This window comes from Theobroma cacao, chromosome 2 (assembly GCF_000208745.1).
Source record: "Theobroma cacao cultivar B97-61/B2 chromosome 2, Criollo_cocoa_genome_V2, whole genome shotgun sequence".
NCBI classification, from domain to species: Eukaryota; Viridiplantae; Streptophyta; class Magnoliopsida; order Malvales; family Malvaceae; genus Theobroma; species Theobroma cacao.
Genome location: NC_030851.1, coordinates 38,765,970 through 38,785,843, shown reverse-complemented (window position 1 = coordinate 38,785,843; position 19,874 = coordinate 38,765,970). Strand labels below are relative to the sequence as shown.

The window sequence follows — 19,874 nt, the reverse complement described above, 5'->3', positions numbered from 1 at the left end:
TGCTCTTTGTAAAACCTTTGGAGATCAAATAAGCATTAATTCTGCTATACCAGGACCGTGGGGCTTGCTTCAAACCATATAAAGCCTTATGAAGCTTGTAGACTTTGTTTGGTTCATCAGCAACTTCAAATTTCTCAGGTTGTTGGACATAAATTTCTTCTTCAAGAATTCCATTGAGGAAGGCAGATTTCACATCAAGATGATGCACATTCCATCCAAAGGCAGTTGACAAAGCTAACAATACTCGAATTGTATCAAAACCTTGCCACTAGAGCAAATGTTTCCCAATAATCAACACCAGGCTGTTAACTATATCCTTTGACCACCAATCAAGCTTTGTATCTGTTGAAAGATCCATTTAGATTCAGCTTCTTCTTGTAAATCCATTTGACTCCAATTATGTTTCTATTTGGAAGTCGATCAACTAGTGACCATGTGCCACTCTTATTGATCATATAGAGTTCTTCTTTTATGGCAGCTAACCATTCTGGTTGTTTAGCAGCATCTGCATAAGAAGTAGGTTCTTCAATTACTGCTTAGCTTCTGTGATAAACATCACTGAGTGATCGAGTACCCCTCACAGGTTCATTGTCAACATTTTGATCAACATTAGCATCAATCTCTAGAAGAGATTGTATTGAACTTGGATTTTGAGACTCTACAAGATCTGGCACATCCCAATTCCAACTTGCTACTTCATCAAAAGATAAATTTCTGCTAATAACAACTTTACCAGAATTAGGCAAGTAAGCTCTGTAAGCTTTAGATTTAGAACTATAGCCAATAAAAATGGCTTTCTGAGCTCTGTGCTGCAACTTATCCCTCATAGCTTTTAGTATATGAACATAGAAAATGCAACCAAAGACTTTTAAATGCTTTATTGGAGGTCTTTGATCAAACCAAACTTCATATGGTGATTTGCCACCTACTACTTGAGTAGGAAGTATATTATGCAAGTATATTGTAGTGTTGCAAGCTTCTGCCTAGAGTTTGGTGGGGAGATTCTTCTCAAACAACAGAGTTCTTGCCATATCAAGGATAGTCCTATTCTTCCTTTCACTGACACCATTTTGTTGAGGAGAATAAGGTGTTGAAAACTGATGACAAATACCTGCTGCTGCAAGGAAATCAGTAAATTGTTTAGAAACATATTCTCCTCCATTGTCAGTTCTTAGAGTTTTAATTTTGAAGCCAATATCCAATTTCACTAAGGCTTTAAATTTTTTGAATAACTCAAATACTTCAAACTTGGCTTTCATGAAGTATATCCAGCACCATCTAGTTTTGTCATCTATGAAAATCAAATAATATCTGTTAGCATTCAATGACTTTACTTTCATTGGTCCTGCTACATCAGAATGAATCAAATCAAGTTTGAATTTGGCTCTACTGTTGCTAGCAGATGGAAAAGGCTTTCTTGACAGCTTGCCATATTGACATGCATTGCAAACTGAACCTTGATCAGTCAACTTAGGTAAATTTCTCAATGAAACAGAAACACTGACCTGCTTGAGTCCTTTGAAGTTGAAATGTCCAAGTCATTTGTGCCACAAATTGGTCAGATTTGAATCTGAATTTCTTGCTTGCAGACATAGTTGATCAGCAGTTACAGTGAAGCACCTCTTATGCATAAGTATAGTCATCAAATAAGAACCAGAGGCATCAAATATAACACAGGCATTATCTTTGAACAGCAGGGCATAGTTGTTTTCAACTAACTGTCTAACACTTAATAAATTAAAAGTAAGTGTAGCAACTAATAGGACTTCAAAAATATACCTAGGACTTATGGAAGTATGAACTCGAATAGTACCTTTCCCAACAGTAGGAAGATAGATTCTATTTCCTATTTTGACCCTTGAATGGTAACTCTTGTCTAAGCTTATGAAAACAGCTTCAATTGGAGTGACATGATTTGAAGTCCCACTGTCCAGTAACCATTCTTGATTATCAATTTCATTTTCTGACATTTCCAAGGCCATGAACAGATTTTCTTCAGCACTAGCAGTAGCTTCAACAGTCTGAAGAACTTTATCAGAAGCAAAGGTTTTTGCATATTTTTTCTACATGCCCTATTTCATTACAAGCTTGACACTTTGCATCTGATCTGAACCAGCAATGATCTTCTGAATGGTTTCTTTTCTTGCAATAAGTACAAACTTTGAACTTACCTTTCTTGGTTGATAATTGACCTGCATGAGAAGATTTCTTCTACAACTTGTCTTTAGTCATCTTCTTACCTTGAGTCTCTGCATTAGCTTTCCCTTTGTTTGAAGCAAACAAAGCATTCTCCACATTAGCTTCTAGTCGAGATGTTCTTCTTTGCTTAGTGGCTAGAAAAGCACTGACCAACTCTGACATTGTGAGTTGTGACAAGTCTTTAACTTGCTCGATAAATGTAACTATTGCATCAAATCTGTCAGGTAAGCTGATGAAAATCTTTTGAACAAATCTGGCTTCTGGTAAATCATCTCCAAGCAGCCTCATTTGATTCATCAAATGACTGAGATGATCTATATAATCTTCTATAGTCTGTGACTCTTTCATCTTGATTAGCTCAAACTCTCTTCTAAGGTTTTGAGCTTGCATTTGCTTAGTTTTTGCTGTACCAAGATAATCTTCCTCAAGTTTGATCCATGCTTTCTTTGCTGTTTTACAACTCATGATCCTGCTAAAGATCTTCTCAGACACAGTAGCTTGAATGAAGGACAAAGCTCTGTATTACTTTGCTACTTCTTCTGAATGTTGCTTGATCTGATTTATGACTGCATTGTCTCTCAAAGCAGCAAGTTCTTCCTCAATTTCAATGGTTGTCCAGAGGTCATAACCTCTGAGAAAAGCCTCCATCTTGACAGCCCAAACTTGATAGTTTTTGCCATCAAATATAGGTGGAGATATGTGAGAAGCTGAAGTTGAAGACATGCTGAAAATGTCAAGAGATGAATCAACAAAGAAAGAAGAAGAATTCTTGATATTCGCAGGCCAACAGGATCCTAAGAAAGCTCTGATACCATGCTAATGTAATGAAGAGAGAAAGAACAGAGTATGAAAAACTAAGGGATAATGATCAGAATTGTTTCATTAATACAAAAACAAGGTTTATATGCCTTATCTACATAAAAGACACCTGTAAGTATGCTTAACAAGTGTTAGTGTTAGTGTACATGCAAACTAACACATCAAAGGACAGCTCAAACACTACATTAATGCTAACCATCAGTACAATGAAACAAACTGAACAAGTAAAGAAAATATGTTATTAAAACAGCATCCACGTGCAGCCACAATGCAAGTATTACTCCTCAACAAAGGTGAGTCAATTTTGGAGCGAATGGAGAAAAGGATAAGGACAGGCTTTTCATGTCATGGCTCTTTTTTATTCTGATCAAGTGGTAAAATCATTTTTTTTTCTGATTTGGAAGATTTATTACGAAAATGATTGGGCAGTAGATATTGGTGACAAATGGTAGCTACTCTAAGGGTTAAACTAAACACTCTTTGTTTCAAGAGATTGAATGCAGCCCAAATGTGAGACGATAGTTAGTGGATGGGCATTGTAATTTGTTAAACGAGCAGAATTGTGCCTAGTTGTTAGGCTGAAACTTTCTGTTCTGTGAATGCGTGTAGCTACTTTGCAATTATAATGGGTGCGATTCATTTAAGGTTGTGTTGTATGGGGCAGATTTAAGGGTGATTCTTACATAGGTGGCTGATTTTACCGTAAACTTTTGTCTTACTACGGAGGGTTATTATTTTAAAGGTAACCCCCTTTTTAATGAAAAGGTACAATGGCTTATAATAGGAAAAAAATAGAGCTGGAAAGCGAGCTACATTTCCAAATTTTTAATAGCGGAAAGTCTATAGTTAATTGCCCTGCTCTTTGATAAACTATTCAGCCCACCAAACTTCAATAATTGCAAGGAATGTTGCTTGCCCCTTTACAATGTGTTTAGTAAAAAAAGGAAGGAAAATGGGGGTGTAAGAGAACCCGAGGAGATAAAAGCAAATGGTAAGACACAAGGCTGAAACAGGCAAGGGTACTCTAATATTGCAATGAGTCTCACCATGACTTAAACATTTCTACAGCTAGCTTAATCAAGTTAAATTACAAAGAGACCATATTTATGAACAATTAAGAATAGAAATTATTGAGTTTTAAATCAATTAGAATTCAAAATTTTATTTGATAAAAATTTTAGTTTATGTGTAATATTAAGTACAATATTACGTAAATAGAAAAAAAAAGTAAAAAATGAAAACACATAAATAGACACATAGTCTTAGCTGGCAGGGGTAGCATTGAGTAGGGGCTTAACTAGGGTCTAGAGCTGATAGGGGGTAGCAATGAGGAATAAGGACCATAAATGGGAAAAAGGTAGTACGGTACAGAATATTATGTTTTTCTTTGAGAGAGTTTTTCTCTTGTCTATTTGCAGCATTTGGGGTATGGGCTTATCGTAGGACAACGTCCCAAAATTGTTTATGGAACCTCCTTGCCCTAGTCTGTACAACTAGTGCACTTGGCTTCCAAAATTGGTGCGGCAGGGGGTTGTGTTGTTGCAGATCAGCTTGATCCAACTCTTTTTCGACTGGCAAGCTATAGCAAACACCGATCTTGAAATTACACAGTAACCACCCTTTGGAGATGCATTTCAGTTCACAGTCAATGGTTCGAGTTGAATCTGCTTTATTTTCCAGCACTCTTTCTACTTCAAGAATGAAAACCATCTAGAAGACATGGCAATGACTTCTTTTGATTCTTCAAGTAAAAAGAGTGATGGAAAATAAAGATGATTCAACTCTTATCAATATTGCAGATAATGAGCCTCAAACAATTGTATTTATGGAGGAGTTCATGAAGGAATTTTAGGCTTGTAATTTGGTATGGTAATCTTGAATTTAATTTTGTCTTATTATGAGAGTATAAGATGAATAGGCTTGTTGAGCTTTAGTACGGAAGTCTGGAACGAGATTTCTTATTAGAGGAATGTTCTAGCCAATTAGGAGAATTTATAAATTAATTTTAGAACCGGGATTTGGTAATAATTTTCATACTAGAAAAATGCCCTATCAAATTCAATTACAGCCACCTGTGGCAATGTGAATAGCCACATTGCTTACATTGGGTACCCTTATTATTACAGCCAAATAAGAGAAAGAATTGCCTGAAACAAGAAGACAACTAAACGATGAGCAAAGAATACATTGGGTGAAATAGCAAAAATTGACATATAAGAAAGATGCTTCTCGGGTCCTGAAAGTTAAGAGATGAATTGGAACTAGGCTATTTTTGTTCGGTTTGCTAGATCTGATTTAATCTGGTTGCTTTGGGATGACTCTTGTCTGTTGATGTCTTATTGTTCTTGTTTTTTCGAGTTTGTAGGGTGATTCTAGTAGCAACCAGATTAGGTGCTTTCCTTGTTTATTTATGGAACATGTCATGACAGGGAGCTTTGAATTTTGCTGATGTTGTTCCGACTGCTACCAAGAGTGAGTAGCTTTTTGTTAAACTCTCTTTATTATTGAATCCAATTCTAATGCTTTTCAAAAAAAAAAAATGCTGGGGGTATGGGGTTTCGTGATTTGCAAATGATGAATAAAGCTTGGTTAGCAAAGCAATGTTGGAGGATGATGCTGAACCCGAATGATTATTGGGTACAACTTTTAAAAGGTATATATTTTGCAAATGATTCTGTTTTCAATACTAGAAAAGAGGCAAGGGAATCATGGGGCAGGTTATGGGGGGAATGACATTGACATATGGCGAGATAGATGGGTTCCTAACTACGACCTTATTTGCTTGGATGAGAGTGATGAGGGTAGTAGTATGCCTAAAATGGTTTCAGAATTGATAAATAAAGAACAGGGTAGCTGGCAGCTGGCTGTTATTCAAGGAAAATTGTGTCCTGAGGTGCTGGAAGCTAGTAGAAGAATGCCAATATGCTATGGCCTATGGGGAGGGATAGAGTGGTGTGGCCTTTAACGACCAATGGTAAAAACCGAAAGCTGGTTGGGTAAAAGCCAATACCGATCGGGCATACAAAAATGATTGTAAACTTGCTACTGTTGGAATTGTGATTAGAAATGAAGTAGTGGTAGGTGGAGGGAAGCTTGTACGTGCGAATTCCAGTCTGAAAACAGAAGCGATGGCTGTCAAAGAAGGAATTCAATTAGCTAGGGAGCAGAAATTTATGAACGTTGTGGTTGAAATGGATTCGGAAATTCTTTACTAGAATATTAAGGCATAAAATAAGATATTGGATTGGACGATTGTGCCTCATGTACAAGATATAACAGCGTGATTTAAGTATTTTGGAAAAACTGAGTTTAGTTGTGTAAGCAGGAAAGCCGATATGGTGGCAGACTCGGTAGCAACTCAGTTGAACAAGGGAATGTGCTCAGAAAATTGGGTTGAATTTATTCCATCCTCCTTAGTACACATTCTTAACAAGGATGGCCCTTTCATTCAGCTCCACTGTATTTTGTATGGATAGGTGCATATAGGGTTGGTTCCATATAATTGACTAGCCCATCCAATCCACAGAAAATTCATTTCACACACCAAAAATCTGAATCATTGAAGTTCTTGATCTTTGCCCTTACTTCAAATACTCTACAATTTATTGCATCATCAACCGATTGGATAGAAATTTATTTTCCCCTAGACCCAGTTGTGAGTCGTATTCATCTAAACATAACAAGACATGGCTGCTACTTGGGTTAATCAGTAGTTAAAGAGTAGCAGATGCATATCTGGTTCTAGTAAATTGCTAAAAGTCCATAAAATATAATGAGCTAAAGCAATGGAAAGAAATCCTGTCAATTTTTTTGCATTCCCAAAAACATTAGTGTATTTGAGACAAAATTTATTTAAAATTAAAATGCAAAAGTTGTTGTTTCCACTGTGACAGTAAGAGATAGAGGTTGTTGCCCAAATGGACATTAGCAACTATGATGGAGCTAGCGAGGTGAAAAATCATTGTGGATAAAAGAATGATAATTCTTGTTTACATAAAAATTGGGAAACAAATATTCTACAACCACACTAGATTTGATTTCTCTTCAAGAAGCATGAACAATTACTATCATACACTGAAAGCAAAGGAGGCACTGTCCATGGCTAACAGAAAATAAGCCCTTGAACAATTGAAAGGAAACAAAGAAACCGCCTCAAATTGCTAGGATAGGATATTGGTTTTGAAACCTGATCATTTGACAGTAAAGTGATTCTTGTTCTGCTACTCCCCCAATGAATCAGAGCCTACAGTTAGCACTTCATGGGAGATTAATGCAGGCAGTTGGCAATATCTTTGCTGTCAAATACTGAGAAAAGTCCCGTTTGCTTCTATTATTTCTTCATACCAAAACAGAGGCCTGCAAATAAGAGTCTCAAAACCTTTTGTAAGAAACAAACAATGGAGCAAATGGGTTAAAGGCAGCATTTGGGATACATGGTTTAAACATGATCTCCACTACGCACTGCCCAAATGAGTAAACCAATAGCTGAAGCCATCGAAGCTATGGAATAACATCCACAAAGCCTTGCAATTCGAGGGCTGTTGGGGGTCATCAATGCACAAAATGCACCTGAGAAAGCAAAGATGATGCATATTGTGAATGCATGAAAGGTAGCCGGATGGCCTTTAAAGACAATGATTGGTACTGGGCTTCCTTTGACATACTCGTGAGGAAGTAGAATAAGGATGGTGGCAACTGTAAAGGAGATAAACAGGATGGATTCCAAGATTGTCGTTTGAACTGCAATGCTTGACAGCATCTCACTAAAACTGACATGGTGAGGGTAAAATGTATAACCCGTTGATACCATCTGCTTTTCTATGCATATCATTGAGGGAGAACCAAAAAAATGGCAATCGAGAAAAATTAGAACACGATCACAAGGAAAGTATGCATCCGTGATGCAATTTATATCAACTTAAGCTAGAAGTTCCAAGGAAAGGAGGCTACCGGCTTCCAGGAAATTTGTCAAATTGAAAGAGAAGCAATTTTTATAAAGCTAATATTCCTTTACTTTTAAAGCAGTATTAAGAACGAAGATTGGTCTATATCTTTTAAGAACCATCCGGGAAATGAGAGCTTAATTATGGCCTGAGAAAACAAAAGTAAAATGGAAAAAAAAAAACCATAAACCAAAAGATAAAGGATAAAGAAGAGGAATTAACAGGTCTTTGAGCTTTTTGACCCACCAAAACTGTTTCCTTCTTGATAATTGAGATGACTCAAGATTAATTTGGAAAATCATGTGCCTTGCAAATTAGAAAAGAACGAGTAGAAACAAAGAGTGGTACCTGATGAGAATTATAAGTTGAAACTCCAATAAATGTAATGTGCATTAAAGCAAAAGTAAAAGAAATAAAGAAAAAGAGAAAGCAATTGGTATGTTAGCAATCTTTTGACTCAACTGTTCCTAATTGGACCATTCATCAATCAGCTAATAGTACCATATCAAAGCTATGGTTTAACTTTAACTTGACTAAAGAATCTCTCTCTCTTTTTCTTTTATTTTCTTTTCTCTCTTTTTTTTTTGGCATAATTATTCATTTTTTTCCACTGATTTTGGGAAGCAGCTTCCTCACATCTTCTAGGAAAATATCAAAAACCAGAAAACCATTCTCAAAATATTATACATGTGAAACAAAGACAAATTTTTAAAACTGCAAGAGAGCACTAAGAATTGACACTGGTGTTCTCTTTTGTTTTCCTTGTATAAGCCCAAAAAAAAAAAGTATTCTCTCCTGTTGTCATTATGCCTCCCTATTCAAACTTAAGCTCGCCAACTGGTCTACCTTTTTCCTTATTATCCACAATCAAAGAGGTATTTCATCGTGTTGTTAGAATCCTATCCCAGTTTAGGCCTTGTTCTGATGCTAATTCTCTTATTTTACCAATTACTAGATCTTCATCTCTACCAACTTCTCGTGCCATTACCAGAATGAGGTTTTACACAGCTTCTTATCAGTGGAGATCCCAAGCATTGGATTGCATACCACTTAGCATAAATTCTTTAGAAATTGAAATGCAAAGCTATCAACCGAGGCCTCCAGTAAGTCTTGGTAAGACCATTTTGAGTTTATCATTCCAGATAGTTGTTGCCTTGGCTCTGTCATCTTCTATGGGGCAAACTCATCATGTGCTCCCCATTGACATTGTCAAAATTTCTATGATCATGGCTTTTGCAGCTTCTTTCAGTGGGATCTTCCTACGCAGTTCCTACCCAAAAATGGCCAATATTATTGAGAATATAGGATCTCTTATTGCTGCAGTTGGTTTTTTCATAATGACTAGCATTTTCCTCCCTGGTAATCTGTACTGGGTTACTTGGCTAGCTTGTGCATTTTCCTTGCTAGCCTTTTTCTCATCGTTGGGTAAGTCTTAACTGATCCAATACGGTCTCTAAATACAATTCCCATCTGATATAATCCCCTAATTTATGTGATAGCCCATCTTACATCACATGTGAAAGTGATTCTTAATGCTTATGGTGAAAGTGATGTTAAATTTACGTGAAAGTGATGTTTAACAGTAAAATTATGGTGAAAGTGATGCCAAGTTTAGACATGAAAAATTGTTGGGTTAGTGGATATTACGAATTATGATTGGTGATGCCAATGACAACTCCGCCTGTGTCATATTGAGAGTCTTACTATCCTTTGTCACAGCCGGTCCCAAGCCCGGATAAAGGAGGAGGGTCATGCTTAGGTACAAAGCCTTGAGAAGAAGAATTCATCAACCAAGTAGTTGGAAGAAACCTGTTCAGTTGAAAATGGTATTTGCTGCAACATATTTAAGCATCGGTTTCTACATTGTGAAGCATCAGAAACTGACATGCATCAAACTGGAAAGTTGAGAACGTGCTGAAATTAGCAAGTAGTAATGAATTGTCCCATGATGGAGGAAAGGCCATTCAGTTTTTACTCAAAGTGTTAATCAAACGATCTGGATGTTGCCAATTGCCAGGCATTGTTTCAGTACTTGAACCAATTTGAGGACTTAATCTGGCCAAATTGGACGATGCATGGACGAGGTACTTCATCATTTATTGGTCAAAAATCGATCAGAAAATTTGTCCAAATTCAATGTAATTTATTTTGTTTTTTTTTTTATTTGACATTTCGAGTACCTTTGTAAATACACATTTGAGAAATGTAGAATGAGTCAACCAATTTGGTCCTAAACTTAGGCCAACAAGAGCCATTGTAAGTAGTCAGAGTTTCCCTAATTTACACTAAAACTTGTACAACTATAATTAACCAAAGAAGGTTGAACAATGATTTTGCTGCGTTTGAATTCTTTTCATTCCTAAAGATCTTCTCTAAATTCAGTTTTAGTTTTCAGTAGTATTCCCTTTACAACAATTCTATAATTGTATTACTTCAATTAATTCATGAATGAAAATTAAATCAATAAATTGTTGTCGCATCAAGTGAGACAAAAATATAAAAATGAAAACAAACATGTATTAACAAGTAATAAAAACTAGATTCGTAACATTTTGGGAGAGTTGAAACAGAAAATGAGATAAAAAAAATGGAGAGAGAGAATTAAGAATCGTCATCCTACTGCCATGTAAGTATGATATGTAATTCAAACCAAAATCTCTACCCAATAAATGGGCAAGGATATCAGTTCTCTGGCCAGTGAATGACTTAAATGCAATCAGGTTATACCAAAATTAGGGGGCTGCAAATTCTTGTATAAAAACCCAATACTTATGGCACACAGGGTTTATATATACCATCAGCCCATCCTCATTCTCTGGCTACTGGAATGATATCCTTTTCAATTATGTAGCAAAAAGAATCCTATCCAATTTATAAGGTAGAAATTTTGATTTAAATTGCATATCACACTTATATGGCGATAGAATAACAGCACAAGTGAGAAAGATAAGTTTTCTAATTATGCAATATATATATATATTCAAATTTACTTTCTTTATAATTTTGAAAAAATTATTTTTCCAAATTTAAATCAATAAAGATTTATAAATAAAAAGTAGAGGAAATTTTGAGATGTTCCAAAGTTAAATCTTTTTATTTTTTAGATACCTAATACTCTTGCTTTTTCTATATTATAGATTTTTTTTCATGATATTTTTATTAAGAAGTATTAAATATCTATAATTATAATAAATTTAATTTATCAAAAATTATATTTATTATTTGAATTTTATAAAAATTAAAGAAAAATAAATATTTAAAGACTTCTTGGTATATAATGTGAATGTTAGTCCATAGTCATTAATCAATTCATGAGTCAACTTCATTCTTTTCTCAATGGCATCTGGGAAAGTAAGGAAAAAAAGAGGGATATCAACGTTTCAAAGAGGAGCAGAATGGCCAAAGTATAAATGATCAATAGCATTTATTTATCTATATATTTTTTTGAGTTTTACACTCAATTTAATTAACTTGTCCTCTTTGACAATTTAAGTTAACCCTTTTTTACTAAGGTAAACAATAGTTTGACAACAGAATTACTTGATTCTCCGATCAATTGTAAAGCAAAAATTTTTCAAGAACATTAATTAATTTTATTGGATTTTAATTCTTAATAATTTAAATTATTTGAAATATCAATTTTCATTGCATCAAACTTTGTATAACTTACTACTCCAATATTAAGGTTCTTAACTTAAAATTGTGTAAAAATTAACATGAAATGTAAATGTTAAACATGCTATAACACCACAAACATGAAATCATCATACTCGGCTTAAATAATTAAACTTTTTTATGTTACAAATTTTCTTTAATTTGTGCTTGCTTAGTTTAATTAAGGTAGGAACTCTTCAAAGAAGGTGAGGAAGGATTGGTTAAAAATATAAAAAAGGTAGGTAGAGAGTGGATTGAAAAGGAAGGGAATAAAGAAGGAAAAGAAGCATACAGGACGTAAGACACGCTGTGGAGCCTACGAATGTGGACATTCACCAGGAAAAGAAGCAAAAGAATGAGAAGAAATCAAGCTATTGATATTGGACTGGCTAGCCATGATAAGGTTATAGCTTATAAATTTGCCTTTGCGGTGGAACTATAGACCAAAGTTTGGTTGGGATTTTGGAAGTGATGGATCCATTAATAAACACTTCAAACTCACTCAAAAGAGCTGGTGAGAATGATTTGTCATATCTTAACAAAAGCAATCTAAAAATTAAAGCAACCCAAAGCAGAATAAAAGAACCATTTTATTTAGATATGGAGAAATCTAATTCTACAATAGGAACTAGGGCCAATAGCAATCCAACAGTGAAAAAGAAGGACATTCCCGATTACGTCCTTAGTTTTCCCATACATCTGCGCCGAAGTGATCATTAGTTTATCAATTCGGCAGAGGCCATTGGCAACGGCGGAGTGTGACTATGACTATGACTATGAGTATCACCTTCACCGCATATGCACTTGCAATCAACGCAGCGGTTGGGAAACCCTTGGCAGACTTTGTTGCAGTCTACCATGCGCGGACAGCAAAAGGGTCCTCTTGCTTCAGCTCCAGGCAACCTCCACAATGGCGATCCTGCCAAACCAACAATCTTTTCCATATGGTGAAAAAGGAAAATAGGAAAGAAAACCAAAAGCAAAGGAAAAAGAAAGAGAGAGAGGAGAGAAATTAACCAGATGCCAAAACCAGGAGCATACAGATAACCGACTTGGTCCAATTTCCTTCCATTACAACGGCCATGGTATTTTTGCTCTTGGCACTGTTAGGGTGATGATGGGATTTCATTAGGCAATATTTATAGAGCTTGAGAGAGCTGTAAAAGTCTTTATTTCAATGTATCCACCTTATCGTCTCCGTATCTAAAGGTGAACAAAAGTCAATTAAAACTAATATATTGTAACATGTAATATATTGTTATGTACTTTATATATAGTATATTGTTATATATACTTATTAATGTACTATATAGTATACTAATTGCTCCATAACATATGTTACTTACTAATTTATTAATATAGTCAATAACATAATTTATAGTTTATTGTTATATTTACTTATTACAATACTATATATTAACAATATATTATATTAGTATAAAAGTATAATATATACATTAATAATATATAGTTAAATAGAGGAGGTAAGTATGGTTGCAAAAAGGTCAATGAAAAATCTAATTGTTTTCTTTTTTTTAAAAAAAAAAAAAGTAATTTTAATAGTTTCAGTGACTTATATGTTATTTCAAGTCTGTTGTTTATTGCAATAGACTTTTCATGACACATTGATTTAATCCAAACAATGAAAATCTATATGCTTACAAAAATAAACCGTACAAGAAATCAAGACGGTGAAGATCATGAAACCTAAACTCTTAAACCTGAAACGCAAGAAAAGCTAAATAGCTACTTGCCCCTAAGCAAAAGGATGAGCTAGCAGTGTTACAAAACAATGTCTCGAGACAAAAGTGAGGCACAGCCCAGGTACAGACCAGGCACACAAATCCTAGCGAAGAAACAATCAGAGTACAAAAAACCGAAAGCACACTACCCACAGAAATGACAAGATATTAATGAAAATTATGACAATGAAATATGAAAGAGGAATCAGTGTTCTACGTTGCATAGCTTTCGCCTTTCATATTTTCATTCAATATTTTCTTCTTGCGTGAAATTAAATATTTATTTCATTTTATTAATGCTTTTGATTTTGCATTTTGAAATTTAAATTTCTAATTGAAAATATATTAATAACCCAACTATTCAAATATGATGGTGAAAAAGCATAAAACTCAATCACATATATTAATAACCCAGCTTCCATGTACTTTGTAGGTTAATTTCATACTGAAATCTAAAAAAACAAAAAATTATTATTTAAAGAAATTAAAAGGAATTAATTTTTTTTTCCAAAATAAGGTTACATTAACCCTAAAACAAATACAATGCTAATGATTACTGCTTTTAAAGAATTGCTATAATTGGCATATGAGTGTGATATGAAATTTATATCAAAAGCTGTGCCTAATAAATTGGCTAGGATTTTTTTTGCTACATAATTGGCAAGGATATCATCCCACTATCTAGTGTATTAATTACTCAAATGCAATTTTAGAGGGCTAGAAATTCTTCTATAAAACCCCCAATTGGCACACTTTGTATATTCATCGCCTCACCCTCAGCTATAATACAACATACAGAGAATTGATTCTAATCAATCATTTGAGTCTCTCATCGGAAAAAATGAGGAAGGCTTCTCTTGGCGTAGCTTCTCTTCTTGTCATCATGACTGTAGCTTCTTGTTAGTTTAAACATATCTTTGATCTGTCTTTCATTATCTCACATCATTATATTCCAGCATTTAACAAATTGGTTGAAACGAAAAACTAATGGTGAAAAATGATTGTTTCATATGATGTGCAGGCGTATCAAACTCAGTAGCACAATCTGAGGCCGACGCGAAATGTTCCCGTGACATAGACTGTGCATTCCAATGTAAACATGGTGGCTTTTGTGACTTAAAAACTGGACGCTGCAGTTGCTTGCCGGCCGCGGCCTCCAGGAATGTCGTACCAATCGTGGATGCCAATTGCCGCCGGGACCCAGACTGCGCCAAGGTCTGTCCTCGAGGTTGCAAAATCACCAACTGTATAAATGGCACTTGTTTCTGTGAGTGTTAGTGCCTGGAAAATTGTTTCATTCTCAGAGGATAAAAAATAAGGTTCATGGATCCTTTTATATATATATTGGAAAAGAAATAAAAGTGAATAATAAAAGTATTAGAGAACTTTGAGCTCCATTCCATATCATCATTTTAAATTTTTCGATTATTCACTTACAGTTACGTAGAGCTACAGTGAGTGAAATCTATTTTTAATTATATTTTCACGTAATTATTAACAATTACATAATTCGTTCCATGATCATAAGTCAATTTTTTCATGTAATAATTAATTAGGGTAAAAATTTGAAATTTTATTTTATCATATATATATGTTATTTTTCATAAATCCCAAAACTGCTAAACAATAAAAACAATGAACAGTGCAGATCAACTTTATCTCTGAACAGTTAATCTCTAAATTTTATTTTTGAGTAAAATACACCGATATTTTTAACTTTTGATCATAATTACACACACGTTCATTAATATTCAAAATGAACAGTATGCCCCAAATGTCTACACCACTTTAATACCTAAACGTGAAATGTCTGTCTTTCATTTTTTTCCACTCTTTTTTTTTTCTCTCAAGTCGATCAACGACGCTCCCTTCCACCAGGCCAACCCATGATTGTATCTACTCATAGAATGCCAGATTTGCCAAATCTCCCCCAGGGAGGACCAGATCATGCTCCCTAGGGGAGCCGATCAGTGATCGTGCTCCTCAGAAGAGCATTAGATCGGTGCTCTCTAGGGGAGCGCTAATCACTAATCGGTGCAGGACCGGCAAGATAGCTAGAGAGATTTTTTTTTTGAATAAGAGAGAAAAAAATTAAAAATAAAAAATTATAATTTATATAGTAATAATTTTTAAAATTAATGAAAGGTAAAATTATCCTAAAAATATTACCACATTATCAAATTAACGAAAATATTAACAGTTAATTAACGACAAGATTTATATGTCTAGTGAAAAGTACTTTTTGAAACTGACTATCTATTTAATTTGAATATTAATAGACCCGCGTCTAATTATAGTAAAAAATTAAAGTATCATTCTATTTTAACCTTTACTTTTGTTAATAACTTTCATATATTTTTCTAAACTTTAACTACAAATAGGATTTCCCTTTCGGCAAGCAACGACATCCCTCACCTTTATAATTACCATTGAGATATTCCGTTCTGGTTCTGATGGCTCAAAAGAAAACTTTTCCTCTCAAAATCTCTCTCTGAGGACTTCCTCTACTTACCATTGCAGTGACCTGCAACACATTGTTTGTCAACCTCTGGTTGAACCACAACGCTTTTACCCCACTCGCCGTTCCGTCCAAATTGAATTAACCATCACCGTTCAACTCCAATTCAGGCGCCATTATTGCCTGACCAAGCAGTTCATCGATCTTGACGGCTAGGCTTCTTTATTCTCCCAAGAAACCATTGTTTTTATCTTCATGCTTTGAAAAACTATGATCGGATTTACCGAATCCTTCGTCTCATTCTTGTAAGGCTCAGAGTCAACCCCAGCGCTCCTCCGTTCCATGCGATCATTGATGAAATCATCCGATAAGGACTTAGCATCGGAACCTGGGAATCCAACAAGGGACGTAAAGTCCTGCCTTTGCATGCAGAGCAATGGAGAACGTATGTGGAACACGTAAACTAAGAAGAAGAGTACGAGGAAGATGAGGTTTCGATCGAAAGGGTTCGGGAATAATCGGCATCGGAGTTTGAAACAAGCAACTATAACATGGTTCCAACTAAGGAGTCATTAATCAAGAAGATGCTGAAGAGGGTTCGAGCCGAAGGTGGAGAGTGTGTTCAAAATGGTGGAGAACATATCAAGAGAAGGCGTGTGGAACGTGAAAATTGTGTGATATGTTCGGAGGAACTTAAGGCTGGATCAGATGCTTGACGGATGCCATGTTCTCATATTTTTCATGATGACTGCATTGAGAAGTGGTTGAAGCAGAGCCACTATTGTCCTGTCTGTCGGTTTGAGACGTCGACAGAGTGAAGAGCTTTTCCTTTTTGTTTTTCTTGCTTCTAGTCAAAGAGATAAACCTCTTCCAAGTTTGAACAACTTGTAAATTGCTTTTGAATAGATTTCTCTTTTCATTGGTTTTACTTAATTTTGTTGTTGTGTTTCAGTAATAGTTTATGGCTTAATGAACTTAAGCTGTTTGTACATGGTGGAAGTCTGCAGTACATGGAAAGAAATATATTAACTGTTCTAACTATTGTTGGTCTGTTGTTAAATATATTTCTTTTGCTTCTGTGATCCATTAATAAAATTCTGATGAACATTGTGGTCTGTTATTTCATATTAAATCAAATGGAAGACTGAATCTTATGAACAAGAAGAATCACTGCAATAAACCTATTCAATATAAATCAATTAGTAAGGGAACTCCAGGGTTCACCATGCTTGTATAATGACACATTTGAAACTTTGGGCCTTTGGTTGGAATGATATGATTGGAAGTGAGTGAGCTTCAAAACCAGTGAGTTCTCTGCTAAGAATTGAACCTGGTCAACTTTGGAGCAAAAGTGAATGATAAAATAAAAGTACAGAAGCAAGTAGTCTTGTCTAATTACAGAACTGAGAAGGCATTAATGTACAAAGCACCTTGTACACTTTTCTTTTTTGTGCTGGAAACTTACTCTGGTGGAAATTTTTACCAGTGGAAGTAAATTGTTTATCAATGTCAGGTGTTCCGTGGGCAGTCTAAGAGTGAAAACTTTTCCAAGCTAGTTTTAGATACTCTTCACCAGTATTTGATTGCAGATTTCCACCCACTGCTTTCAGTCTCCCTGTGAGTGGATGAGCTCCCTGTCCAAAAAGAGAAAAATGAAAAAGGTTTATGCTAGGCAGCATTCTCAGTTGGCCCGTAAGAGATTATCCTGAATTTGTTTAATGACTAGCTTTAGCTGCCAGTCTATCTTATTGTTAACAGAGGTTCGTATGATCATAACAGAAGTTAGCAATCATTAATACTTATCTTTCGGTTTTCCATTTAGCTTTCAACAGGTCATTCCTTGGGGTGATTTGGATTCACTAGCAATGCTACAAAGGCCATTAGATGTCGATATCCTTGTAACTGGTCGCACCTATCAGTTCAAAGCATACAAGCATGAGGGTGGTGTCGTCATAAACCCTGGCTCCCCCACTGTTGCATATAGTAGTTTCACATACGATGTAAAGCCAAGCTTTGCGTTCATGGACATCGATGGCTTGAGCATTGGGGTATATGTGTATGAACTGATTGACAAAATTGATTTTAAGAAGACAGCCACCAGTGGTTCAGCACGTAACCTATTACTTTGATAATGCTTTCGATGATGGACTATTTCATGGTACGTAATTATGAGAAGTTCATGGTATGTTTGAATAGATCACGTTTGATATCTTACAATTTAATGTGATTACGGGTAATATATTTGCAAATAATGTAATTATAAACAATGTGATTACAGGAAAGATAACATTACAATATTTAGTATATAAACAAAATAATAATTAAAATGTAAAAAAGATAATATTGCAACGTTCGATTTATAAGTACTTTATCAATTTTCAAAATTACTTCTATTTATAATAATGCAAGTTTAATATATTTGTATTTTTTTATTATTAGTTTTTATATAATATCATTTCTTAAATATATTTTTAATATCATATATTTTATTTTCATTTCTTATTATAATCTTATGTATTTCATTTTCGTTTCTTAATATAATTTTTTATATTATATATTTTATTTTAATTCTCTTTTCTTTAAAATACAATATAAATTTTATTGATAATCAACATCCATTATCCAACTAATAATAATAAAGAGATATTTCTCAAAACTTATATAAAAAAACACAAATTATAACCTTACAAAATGTTTTTAACAAAATAAGGGTTGAAGGGTAAAAATATTTTTAAAAATATTATAAAGTGTAATACAATCTGATTGTATTAGTTTTGCACTGCAATCACATTACATCTATTGGTTGTAATATCATTACTTTATAATCTTACATTGTAATAGTTTGTTATACAACAAACACCATAATATAATTTATTTAGAAACCCACTACCAAAAGCTAATCTTGATTGAGAAGCTTAATTTCTTTTAAATCTCATCAGCTAAACATTTTTAAAGAATATAATTTGAGGGGAGGTGAATAAAATATAAGCGTTAATATAATTTTCTGCTCCTATATTAACTACTCCTATTACTAATAGGATTTCACCCTTACGCAACAATCGCCATTGCCTATTAATATTAATTCGACTGAGATTTTCAGTTCCAATTGCGATTGTCTTTGAAGCCTTTTCCCCTCAAATTTTTTCTCTAATGGCTTCAGCTACTTACGACCTTGATGATCTAGATATCCTCGTTTACCAACCTCCGATTGAATCAGAACCCCATTACCCCACTCCCCGTTTCGTCCAAGTTGAAGTAACCATCATCCTTGAACTCAAACTCAAGTGCCATTATTGCTTAACCGACCAATTCATTGATCTCGACAACGCAGACTCTATAGTCTTCCAAGAAAATATTCGCTTTCATCTCCATGTTTTGAAAAACAATTTCCGGGCTTACCAGATTCTTGCTCCCATGCTAAGAAGACTCGGAGTCGACCCCAGCTCTCCTCTATTCGACACTGTCATCGAGGCAATCATCCGACATGGGCGTAGAATGGGAACCTGGGAATCCAACAAGGGACGTAAAGTCTTGCCTTTGCATGCAAAGGTATGGGGAACGTTTGTGGAACACGTAAACTACGAGGAAGAAGAGGTTTTGGTCGTAAGAGCTCTGGAAGAATCAGCATCGGAGTTGGAAACAAGCAACTACAACATGGTTCCAGCGAAGGAATCCTCGATCAAGAAGATGTTGAAGAGGTTTCGAGTCGAAGGCGGAGAGTATAATCAAAAGGGCGGAGAGAATGACATCAAGAGAAGGCGTGTGGAGGGTGAAAACTGTGTGATATGTTTGGAGGAACTGAAGGTTGGTTCATATGCTTCTCGGATGCCTTGTTCTCATGCTTTTCATGGTGACTGCATTGAGAAGTGGTTGAAGCAAAGCCACTACTGTCCTGTCTGCCGGTTTGAGATGCCAACAGAGTGAAGAGCATTTCTTTTTTTCTTTTTGCTTCTAGTCGTATAGATGAACATCTTCCAATTCTGGATAACTTTGTAAATTACTTTTGAAGAGGTTTTCCTTTTCATTAGTTTTACTTATTCTTGTTCTGATTCTGTAATA

General features: G+C 34.8%; 5 protein-coding genes across 5 annotated transcripts; 4 read left to right on the top strand and 1 right to left on the bottom strand.

The window, feature by feature from the left end:
* Positions 8,750 to 9,617, top strand: LOC18610144. Its single transcript, XM_018115202.1, has 2 exons — positions 8,750 to 9,074; positions 9,201 to 9,617. The coding sequence occupies exons 1-2, from the start codon at positions 8,768 to 8,770 to the stop codon at positions 9,395 to 9,397; spliced, it is 504 nt and encodes a 167-aa protein (XP_017970691.1). The 5' UTR covers positions 8,750 to 8,767; the 3' UTR covers positions 9,398 to 9,617.
* On the bottom strand, positions 12,082 to 12,822 carry LOC18610143. The gene is made up of 2 exons (XM_007045639.2): positions 12,633 to 12,822; positions 12,082 to 12,534 (listed from the first exon to the last, which is right to left on the bottom strand). The coding sequence occupies exons 1-2, from the start codon at positions 12,742 to 12,744 to the stop codon at positions 12,332 to 12,334; spliced, it is 315 nt and encodes a 104-aa protein (XP_007045701.1). The 5' UTR covers positions 12,745 to 12,822; the 3' UTR covers positions 12,082 to 12,331.
* LOC18610142 (putative defensin-like protein 263) lies at positions 14,152 to 14,662 on the top strand. The gene is made up of 2 exons (XM_007045638.2): positions 14,152 to 14,256; positions 14,379 to 14,662. Exons 1-2 carry the CDS (start codon positions 14,199 to 14,201, stop codon positions 14,633 to 14,635), a joined length of 315 nt encoding a protein of 104 aa, XP_007045700.1. The 5' UTR covers positions 14,152 to 14,198; the 3' UTR covers positions 14,636 to 14,662.
* LOC18610141 (vacuolar protein sorting-associated protein 29) lies at positions 16,367 to 17,944 on the top strand. The gene is made up of 3 exons (XM_018115014.1): positions 16,367 to 16,489; positions 17,329 to 17,432; positions 17,638 to 17,944. The coding sequence occupies exons 1-3, from the start codon at positions 16,367 to 16,369 to the stop codon at positions 17,942 to 17,944; spliced, it is 534 nt and encodes a 177-aa protein (XP_017970503.1).
* LOC18610140 (RING finger protein 165) lies at positions 18,966 to 19,739 on the top strand. Its single transcript, XM_007045636.2, has one exon. The coding sequence runs from the start codon at positions 18,966 to 18,968 to the stop codon at positions 19,737 to 19,739; it is 774 nt and encodes a 257-aa protein (XP_007045698.2).

Coding starts and splice junctions, on each gene's coding strand:
- LOC18610144 (XM_018115202.1), top strand. CDS start 8,768: ATGCCTCCCTATTCAAACTTAAGCTCGCCAACTGGTCTACCTTTTTCC. Junction 9,075..9,200: donor GAGGCCTCCAGTAAGTCTTG/GTAAGACCATTT, acceptor TGGCTTTTGCAG/CTTCTTTCAGTGGGATCTTC.
- LOC18610143 (XM_007045639.2), bottom strand. CDS start 12,744: ATGAAATCCCATCATCACCCTAACAGTGCCAAGAGCAAAAATACCATG. Junction 12,535..12,632: donor GCTCCTGGTTTTGGCATCTG/GTTAATTTCTCT, acceptor TTGGTTTGGCAG/GATCGCCATTGTGGAGGTTG.
- LOC18610142 (XM_007045638.2), top strand. CDS start 14,199: ATGAGGAAGGCTTCTCTTGGCGTAGCTTCTCTTCTTGTCATCATGACT. Junction 14,257..14,378: donor CATCATGACTGTAGCTTCTT/GTTAGTTTAAAC, acceptor TATGATGTGCAG/GCGTATCAAACTCAGTAGCA.
- LOC18610141 (XM_018115014.1), top strand. CDS start 16,367: ATGGTTCCAACTAAGGAGTCATTAATCAAGAAGATGCTGAAGAGGGTT. Junction 16,490..17,328: donor GTGTGGAACGTGAAAATTGT/GTGATATGTTCG, acceptor TATCAATGTCAG/GTGTTCCGTGGGCAGTCTAA. Junction 17,433..17,637: donor CCACTGCTTTCAGTCTCCCT/GTGAGTGGATGA, acceptor TTTTCCATTTAG/CTTTCAACAGGTCATTCCTT.
- LOC18610140 (XM_007045636.2), top strand. CDS start 18,966: ATGGCTTCAGCTACTTACGACCTTGATGATCTAGATATCCTCGTTTAC.